At 65.3% G+C, this 9,192-nt stretch overlaps 3 protein-coding genes across 7 annotated transcripts; all 3 read left to right on the plus strand.

Annotated features, from left to right (window-relative positions):
• Positions 1-109: 109 nt before the first annotated feature.
• Positions 110-1,497, plus strand: LOC135288377 (serum amyloid P-component-like). Its single transcript, XM_064401756.1, has 2 exons — positions 110-704; positions 878-1,497. The coding sequence occupies exons 1-2, from the start codon at positions 641-643 to the stop codon at positions 1,495-1,497; spliced, it is 684 nt and encodes a 227-aa protein (XP_064257826.1). The 5' UTR covers positions 110-640.
• Positions 1,498-1,935: 438 nt separating this feature from the next.
• LOC135288376 (mucosal pentraxin-like) lies at positions 1,936-3,054 on the plus strand. The gene is made up of 2 exons (XM_064401755.1): positions 1,936-2,047; positions 2,390-3,054. The coding sequence occupies exons 1-2, from the start codon at positions 1,984-1,986 to the stop codon at positions 2,983-2,985; spliced, it is 660 nt and encodes a 219-aa protein (XP_064257825.1). The 5' UTR covers positions 1,936-1,983; the 3' UTR covers positions 2,986-3,054.
• A 907-nt stretch (positions 3,055-3,961) lies between these two features.
• On the plus strand, positions 3,962-8,837 carry DUSP23 (dual specificity phosphatase 23). 5 transcript variants are annotated; one of them, XM_064401751.1, is made up of 4 exons: positions 4,224-4,438; positions 5,587-5,859; positions 6,529-6,764; positions 6,871-6,982. In XM_064401751.1, exons 2-4 carry the CDS (start codon positions 5,590-5,592, stop codon positions 6,887-6,889), a joined length of 525 nt encoding a protein of 174 aa, XP_064257821.1. In that variant the 5' UTR covers positions 4,224-4,438; positions 5,587-5,589; the 3' UTR covers positions 6,890-6,982. The 5 variants fall into 5 exon arrangements, with proteins under 5 accessions (XP_064257818.1, XP_064257821.1, XP_064257823.1 ...); XM_064401753.1 differs by having other exon boundaries at positions 4,228-4,438; positions 6,652-6,764; XM_064401752.1 differs by having other exon boundaries at positions 4,236-4,438; positions 6,583-6,764.
• The last annotated feature ends 355 nt before the right edge of the window (positions 8,838-9,192 follow it).

The following is a 9,192-nucleotide window of genomic DNA, read 5'->3' on the forward strand; positions in this document are numbered from 1 at the left end:
AGAGACTCTACAACCCCAGCTTGGCACCATCACCTGGGGCAGGCAAAACCTTCCCCCTTCCCATCTGCCTGTCCCCTTGGGTCACCATGGTCACACCAGGACACTCAGCTACCTGGTGGCCATGGCTCCATCTCTGTCCCCTCGGGCAGGACAGACAGAGCAGAGCCCAGGATGTGCCCCCAGGCTGTGGCTCAGGGCAGGGGGGGAAAGGGAACCTTTCCCTGCACCCCTCGGATGACCCCAAATTGAACCACGTCCCTCCAATGGGGATTTGCCCAGAGCAGGCACACCTGGGGAAGGAGTGCCCATGGCTGCGGTGTCCCTGTAACCTGGGTGGGCACATGGCTGTGGTGTCCCTGTCACCCAGGTGGGCACTTGGCTGGGGTGTCCCAGTCCCCTGGGAGAGGGGACACACCCAGGGCACAGCCCCAAGGGCAGCCCCGTGCAGGCGGGTGACCCCAGGTCTTGTGGCACGGCCGCGTGATGGCATGAAATCACCCACCCTGGGCATGAAATCGCCCCTCCCGGGCACGCCAGGCTGCTGAGGATGGGACTGGGGACATCCCCCGGCAGTCCCCTCCCCTCCTCGGGCACATAAAGCCGGCGGCTACGCCGCGCCTGCCCGGCTCCAGCACTGACCATGGGCCACCTGCAGCTCTGGCTGCTCGTCCTGGCCGGGCTCGCGGGGATCGTGGCCCAGGAAGGTAAGGGGGACACCGAGGTGGGGGGACAGAAGGGGCAGGATTCCAGCAGGGACATGGCAGCAGCTCTCAGATCACTCTCGGCCAGCGGGGCTGGAGGATGCTGGAGCAGGGGACAGTCAGAGAGGGCTGTGGGACACGCCAGGCTCCCAGCAGGTCCCCTCTGTTGTCCCCAGACCTGTACCGAAAGGTGTTCGTGTTCCGGAAGGATCCCAGCGACGCCTTCGTGGTGCTGCAGGCGCAGCTGGAGCAGCCCCTGCGCAACTTCACCGTGTGCCTGCGCTCCTACACCGACCTCACCCGGCCACACAGCCTCTTCTCCTACGCCACCAAAGCCCAGGACAACGAGATCCTGCTCTTCAAGCCCAAACCCGAGGAGTACCGCTTCTACGTGGGGGGAAAGTTTGTCACCTTCCGTGTCCCCGAGGGCCGCAGGGACTGGGAGCACGTGTGCGCCAGCTGGGAATCCGCCAGCGGCATCGCCGAGTTCTGGCTCAACGGCAAGCCCTGGCCGAGGAAGGGGCTGCAGAGGGGCTACACTGTGGGGGCCACGGCTGCCATCCTGCTGGGGCAGGAGCAGGACAGCTTCGGAGGTGGCTTTGACCTCTACAACTCCTTCTCGGGGGAGCTGAGCGACGTCTACCTGTGGGACACGGGGCTGTCGCCGGATAAGATGCGCGCGGCCTTCCTGTCGCTGCGCCTGCCGCCCGCGCTGCTGGCCTGGAACAGCCTCAGCTACGAGGTCAAGGGAGATGTGGTGGTGAAAGCCCGGCTCCGGGAGGTGCTGGGGGCCTGAGGGCTGTGGGGCAGGGGTGGCCTCGGTCCCTGCTGTCCCCTCCTCACCCCTGTCACTCACACCCATCTCCCCGTCACCCAGCAGCCCTTCACCTCTACAACCCCCCAGGAGGAAGGTTCCCCAGCTGGGGACAGGGTCCCCCTGAGTGCCACCAACACCTGGGGCACCCATTCCCCTCCCCACGCCCCCTGAGCTGCCCCACAGCTGTCCCTGCACGGGCAGGACACGGATCCAGCGGCTCCGGCGCTGCCCAGCCCCACGTGGAGTCAGAAATGGGAAGGCCCCTCCCTTGGGGACAGGGGACTGTCCCCAAAGCCAGTCCTCCCTACGCTCACACGCCATTTCCCAACAGCCTGAGGCTTGGGGACAAAGGTCAGTGTCACCACGAAAGTCACTGTCACTCTTGGGTGTCCTCGGAGCAGCTCCGGGTGGCTCTGAGGTCCCTCCTTTCCCACGCTGGTGACAGTGGCCGGGTTCGACGGTGCCATGGGGCCACTGTGGCTCTGCCTCCTCATCCTCACTGCATTCCCTGGCTCCACAGCCCTGCAAGGTAGTGGCAGAGGGACACCGGGACCCCCCGGGGGGCATGGGGACATGCAGGGGGGGCTATGGGGGCAGTGGGGCACCCTGGGTGCTCCAAAAGGGTGAGGGGTGGGGGCAAAGGGGGTATGGGGGAACCCACAAGGGGCACCCGAGCTCTGCAAGAGGGCCCGTGCAGGGCACAGGGGGTCTTGGCAAGGGCGGCAGGAGGGGACACGATGGCAAAGGGGCACCCTGAGGACCGAAATGGGGGACTCGACACCCTGTGCCGAGTGTACAGCTGGTGGTGGTGGCACCCTGGATGTCACCTCGGCAATGGCAGGAGCAGCCACCTGTGTGTCCCCTCTCCCAGACCTGGGCGGCTTGGTGTTCGTGTTCCCCCAAGAGTCCGATCGCGCCCACGTGCAGGTGACAGCCAGGCTGGAGACGCCCCTGACCGACTTTGCCTTGTGCCTCAAGTCCTACACCGACCTCACCCGGCCCTACAGCCTCTTCTCCTACGCCACCAAAACACACAGCAACGAGATCCTCCTCTTCAAGCCCAAACCTGGCCAGTATGACTTCAACATCGGCGACCAGTTCTTGTCCTTCAGGGTGCCCGAAGTTCTCGGGGGGGTCGAGCACGTCTGCGTCAGCTGGGAATCCTCCACGGGCATTGTCAGCTTCTGGTTCAACGGGAAGCCCTGGCCGAGGAAGGGGCTGCAGAAGGGCTACACGGTGGGAGTGCCAGCATCCATCGTGCTGGGGCAGGACCAGGACAGCTTCGGGGGTGGTTTTGATGCCAAGCAGTCCTTCGTGGGGGAGATTTCATCCGTGTACATGTGGGACACGGGGATCTCCACCATGGAGGCGGTGTCAGCCATGTACGACACACCTGAAAGAGACCCCATTTTTGGCTGGAAGAATTTCCCCTACAAGATCGTGGGCGAGGTGTACCTGAAGCCCTGAGGCTTTGGGGGGTGTCCCCCATCCCTGCTGTGCAACCCCCTCCCCCAAAGCCACCCAGCATTGCATAAATGGAGAAATGTGCTTTCAGGGTTCTGGTGGTCTTTAGGGGTGGGGGAGTGGTGATGGATCCACGCTCAGAAGCTCCCTAGGGTGAGGAGGGAATGGGGGAAAGAACTCCCAGCCCAGAGCCTTGCTCTAGTTTGGGGACATGGGGCTAAACTGGGGACAATCCTGGGGGCTATGAGCACCCCTGGCAGCCCCCAGGCATGGTGGGGCTGGGGCTGAACCCGGGGGGTCAGGACTGTTGGGGGGCAGCCCTGGGACAGCCCAGTGTCCCCAAGGTTGGGGAGGTTCAGTCCCACATTCCAGAGCTCCGGGGGTGCAGTTCTGGAGTCCTTGGGGGTCCAGCCCCATGTCCCTGCAGGTTCAGCCCCATGTCCAGGTGGGGCACAGTCCCATGTCCCTGGGGGATTCAGACCCAGAGCTCTGGGGGTGCAGTTTTGGAGTCCTTGGGGGACTCAGCCCCATGTCCCTGGGCGGTTCAGCCTCACATCCTGGGGGATTCAGACCCAGAGCTCTGGGAGTGCAGTTTTGGAGTCCTTGGGGGTTCAGCCCCAGGGGTCCAGCTCTGTATCCCAAGGATTCAGCCCTACAGCCCCGTGTCCCACACAGATCCGGAGGGTCTGGCCTTGAGTCCCGCTGGTGCAGCCCTGGAATCCCGAGGTGTTCAGTCCTGGAGCCCTTGAGGGTCAGTCCCAGAGCCCTGGGATGGCAATCCTATATCCTGGGGGCCTCAGAGCCCTGGGGGATTCAGCCCCCCATTCCTGCATCGCCCCAGTCCTGCAGCCCCCTGTCCCGGGGGGTTCCAGCTCGCTGTCCCGGAGGTTCAGCCCCGTGTCTCACAGCCCCGCGTTCCGGCGCTGCCCCGCAGCCGCGGGTTCCCCCCTCGACCCCTCGACACCCACCCGACCTCCCCCCTGTCCCCACTGTCCCCTGTGTCACCGCCGCGCCGCCTCCGTCGCTCGCTGCGGCCTCTCCCAGCCCCGCTCCGCCTCAGCTCCGGCCTCGCTCCGGCCCCGCTCCCCTCATCTCGGGTCCCGCTCCGCCTCAGTTCCGGCCCCGATCCCCTCAGCTCGGGCCCAACTCCAGCCCGGCTCCGGCCCCGCTCCCCTCAGCTCCGGCCCCGCTCCGCCTCAGCTCCGGCCCCGCTCCCCTCAGCTCCGGCCCCGCTCCGGCCCCGCTCCCCTCATCTCGGGCCCCGCTCCGCCTCAGCTCCGGCCCCACTCCCCTCAGCTCCGGCCCCGCTCCCCTCAGCTCGGACCCAACTCCAGCCCGGCTCCGGCCCCGCTTCCCTCAGCTCCGGCCCCGCTCCCCTCAGCTCCGGCCCCGCTCCCCTCAGCTCCGCCTCAGCCCGGGCCCGGCCGTTCTCGCTCCGCCCCGCGCGGCCTCCCCGGTACGGCGGGGCCGGAGGGCAGCGGGGCGGAGGGAACGGAGCGAGCCCGGGGCCCGGCGGGGCCCGGAGCTGCGGCCTGTGGGGACGGGGGTGCCCCGAGCTGGGCCCGGGGCGCTGAGCGGGGCTCCCGGGGGGCTCATGAGGTGGGGGGGTCTGAATTGGGGTACCCGGTTCAACTCTGCTGGGTGTGAGGATCCTGACGTGAGGGGTGTCAATTGAGGGGTCTGAATTTGGGGTTTGGGGTGCAGGGGAGTTTGGGGTACCCTGGCCACATTCTCCAGGGTGTGTTTTTGGGGGTCCTGACATGGGGGTTCTGAATTTGGGAGTCTTGACCTGGGGGTCCTGGGGATCTGACTGGGTTTTCCATGGGATTGGTTTTGGGGGGGCAGGGGTCCTTATGGGCAGAGTCTGAGCTGGGGGTCTGGGGGCTTTATTTAGGGGTCCTGGCCAGGGGTTTTGGGGGTGGTACTGGGGCTTTTGGAGGCGTGGAGGGTTCTCCAGGGGAATGGTGTTGGGGGGTCTGGGGGTCTGAGCTGTGGGTCCCAGGGGCCTGAATGGGGGCTTGGCCATGTTCTCCAGGGGTTGGAATTGGGGGGCACTAATTTGGGGTCTCAGGGGTCCTGGCCAGGGGCCCTGGGGAGGTGGTAATGGGGTCTGGGGTCCTGAGATGGGGGTCCCAGGGAGTCTGACTCTGTGGGTCATGGGGGCCTGTCAGGAGGTCCCAGGGGACTGAAGTGGGGGTCCCAGGGAGCCTGGCCATGTTCTGGGGGGAGAGGGGTTGTATTGGAGTCCTGGGGATCCCAGGCTTGGCCACGTTTACTGGGGAGGGGGTGTTGGGGGTCCTGGGGGTCTCTGGGGACCTGATTTGGGGGCTTGGCCACGTTTACTGGGGAGGGGTGTTGGGGGTCCTGGGGGTCTCTGGGGACCTGATTTGGGGGCCTGGCCACATTCTCCTAGGGGTGATATTGGGGGTCCTGGAGGTACTGACCTTGGGGGGGTCCCAGGGGATCTTCCTTGGGGTCCCGGCATCCAAAATGGAGGTTCCAGGGGTCCTGACCTGGGGGCTCTGATTTGGGGGTCCTGACCTGGGGGATCCGAGGGGATCCTCCCCGGGGTCCCCAGAGCCGCAGTGTCCCCTGTCCCCACAGGCGATGGGTGCATCGGAGCCCCCCAACTTCTCGTGGGTGGTTGAGGGGCGGCTGGCGGGGCTGGCGATGCCGCGGGAGCCGGGGCACTACCGGTACCTGCGGGAGCGCGGCGTGCGGCACCTGGTGTCCCTGACCGAGCGGGCCCCGCCCCACCACGGCTGCTGTCCCCAAATCCAGCTCCACCGGCTCCGCGTGGCCGACTTCACCCCGCCGAGCCCCGAGCAGATCCAGAGCTTCCTGCGGATCGTGGAGGAGGCCAATGGCCGCGGGGAGGTATGGCCGGGGACACCTGGGGGAGGGGACAGCGGGGGGACAACTGTGAGGAGAAGCTGGGGGAGACTGGAGGGGACAGTTGAGGTGGTGACACTGGGGGATACGTGGGGGAAGACACCAGGAGAGGCACCAGGGGAGGGGACACTGGGGAAGACATCTGGGGGAACACTTAGGGGACACCTTGAGGGGGTGACACCTCAGGGGGGAGGGACACCTTAAGGAGGGATGTTTGGAAGGATGGCACCTTGGTGGTAGGGGTGACATCTTGGCAAGACGACACCGTGGTGGGGGTCACCTTGGAGGTGTAGGGAGATGACATCTTGGGAGAATGACACCTTAGTGGGGGAGATACCTTGGGAGAGGGACACCACTTGAGAAATGACACCCTGGGAGGGTGACACCTTGGGAGAGGGACACCACTTGAGGAATGACACCCTGGGAGGGTGACACCTTGGGAGAGGGACACCACTTGAGGAATGACACCCTGGGAGGGTGACACCTGGAGAGGAGCCTGTGGTGGGGTTGTGACACCTGGTGGCTGTGACATCTCAGGGAATTGTCACTTCAAGAAGGGACTCCTGGCAAGATGAGGGGAGGGGGTGAGAGAAGGTGACACCAGGCAGAAATCCCATGAAGGCAGCGCCAAAGCGGGGGTCGCCTGTCACTCAGAGGGGCACGTGGGCGTCCAGCAGTGCCACCCAGCCGCCGTGTCCCTGTGTCCAGGCCGTGGCAGTGCACTGCATGCTGGGCCACGGCCGGACTGGCACGCTGCTGGCCTGTTACCTGTGCAAGGAGCAGCACCTGGCAGGTGGTGATGCCATCCGCGAGATCCGGCGCCTCCGGCCCGGCTCCATCGAGACTGCAGAGCAGGAGCAGGCCGTGCTCCGCTTCTGCCAGCACCTGGGGTAGGTGCCACCCTCCCCAGGGTGTCACCACGGGGGTTCCCTCCCCCAGCTGTGGCTCCCAGATGTCCCCAGTCCTCGCTCACTGGTGGCATTTTCCCCTCCACAGCACTGGCGAGGAGAGCTGAGGACATGGATGGCACCCATGGAATTGGGCACCCCAGAGTGCCAGGCATGCCCAGCCCCATCTGTCCCCTCCTGCATTAAAGGACTGGCCTGTGGCTTCTCTCCACATCTGGTTTTGGGGTACACACTGGGGGGATGCCTGGTCATGGCTCTGCTGGGCACCCCCAGACCCAGCTTGGTTGGCAGCTGCATCCTGGGATTTGGGGTCCTGGCTCTGGGGTCTTGTGTTTGGGGTTCCTCAGGGTTCTGGTTCTGGATCCCAGCTTTGAGCTCCCTCAGGGCCCTGAATTTGGGGTCATTCAGGATCCCAATTCTGGGGTTGTTTGGGATCCTGGCTCTGGAATCCCTTGGGGTGATGGCTCTGGCGTCCTGGGTTTGGGGTCCCTCAGGGTTCTGGATCCCAGCTTTGAGCTCCCTCAGGGCCCTGGTTTTGGGGTCATTCAGGGTCCTGGTTGTGGGGTTGTTCAGGATCCTGGCTCTGGGGTCCCTGGGTTCCCAGATCTTGGCTCCTGCCTCTGGATTTTGGCTTTGGAGTCCCAGCTCTGTGTCCTGGCTCAGGGGTCTCTCAGAGTCCTGGTTCCAGTATCTTGAGTCTGGGGTCTCTCTTGGTGTCCCAGCTCTGGGGTCTCTCTGGGTCCTGGCTTTGGGGTCCCAACTCTGGGTTCTGGCTCTGGGATCCTTTGGGGTGCTCATTCTGGGGTCTCACAGGGTCCTGGTTCTGGGGTCATCTGGGGTCCCAAATCTGGGTCCTGGATCTGAGTTCTGGCTTTGGAGTCCTGGTTTTGGGGTCTTGGTTTTGGGGTCCCTCAGGGTTCTGTTTGTGGGGTCCCATGGGATCCCAGCTCTGGGGTGGTTCTGTCCCTGGGGTCGTTCTGTCCCTGGGGTCCTTGAGGGACCACGAGCAGCCCCCCCAGAGCACCCCAGAGCTGTCACCCGCCAGCGCCCCGATGCCACGTGGAGGGTGACAACCGTGTCAGCGCCCGGGGGCCGACCCGGGACGTTGACGCTTAAAGTGTAGCTTAGCCGGAATTGAGGCATCTCCATCCAAAAATCCAATCCTGGAAATCTCTTCTCAGCTGCTCCTAACCTTGGTGGCATTTAAATCCTGGGTGGAAGCAGCGTCACCGTCCCCATTTCCGGGCGGGTGGCACATGGCTGGCAGCGCCCTGGGCACAGCTGGGGCCAGTGCCTCAACCAGCAGCTCCACAGTCCCCAAAAAGTTCCTTTGGAACCCCACAATGTCACCATCCTCCTTTGGGGACAAAGCACCAGGGTGGTGACAGCAGGGTGGTGACATTGGCATGGTGACACTGGGCACTGCTGGCAGTCCAGCTGTGCCCTGCCCAGATGTGCCCAGAATTGGGAAGGGGGCTCACCGCAGGGTGTGAGGTCACTCCAAAACTGTGGGGTCACACAGCTGGCCCTGGTGGGCCGTGGTGGGGTTTTGGGGACACCCGTGTCCCCCAGGTGATGCCACAGCGAGGCCACACCAGCACACGGAGCCGTGTTGGGGGCATATGCCCGGGGCACAGCCACTTTGGGCTGCCCAGCCCTGCGTGGGGGCCACCACGGGGACAACGGGGACACGGTGGGGACGATGTGGCCGCGGTGGGGACACCGTGGCCGCGGCGGCAGTGCCGGACAGCGGTGTCCAGCCTAAGCTCACATGGGCCAGAGCAGCCAAAAGCTGCTTACGGCAGAATTATTGCCCTTAACCCCGCTGACTCCACGCTGTCCTCAGAGTCCCCCGGGCTCGGGGGGCCAGGCCGGGCCGGGGGGGCTCCGCGGACCCCCCACCCCCTCCAAGGGGGGCTGGGCTGGGGGGGCATCGCCCCCGGGGCTCCCGTGTGCCCGGGCCGGTGTCACACGTGCGGGCTTTGCTCGTCCCTCCATCCCGGATCTGAGGCGGGGACACATCCAGCATGTCCCCTCTGTGTCCCCTGCTGTCCCCTCAGGCTGGCGAGTGGCCCAGCTCCGGCTCAGCCCGCGGGATGGGGACATGGCACCGGTGACTGTCCCCGTGTGGGGACACATTTAGGATGGGATTAGAGAGCGGGAGGCGCTGGCACAGAGGGGACAGAGGGGACAAAGGGCTGGGCTGCTTGTCACATCCCCCAGTGCCACCCACCTGTCCCTGTGTCCCACGGGGGGATCACACACCCAAACCCCACCCACGTGTCCTGTCCATGTCCCATCCGTGTCCCACGCGTGTGTCCCCTCTTTGACCCACCACAGTCCCACCGCTGTGTCCCACCTGTGTCCCGTGGTCCCACCTGTGTCCCAGGAGTGTTTTCCCTGCCCGTGT

Source organism: Passer domesticus, chromosome 32, assembly GCF_036417665.1.
Source record: "Passer domesticus isolate bPasDom1 chromosome 32, bPasDom1.hap1, whole genome shotgun sequence".
Lineage (NCBI taxonomy): Eukaryota > Metazoa > Chordata > Aves > Passeriformes > Passeridae > Passer > Passer domesticus.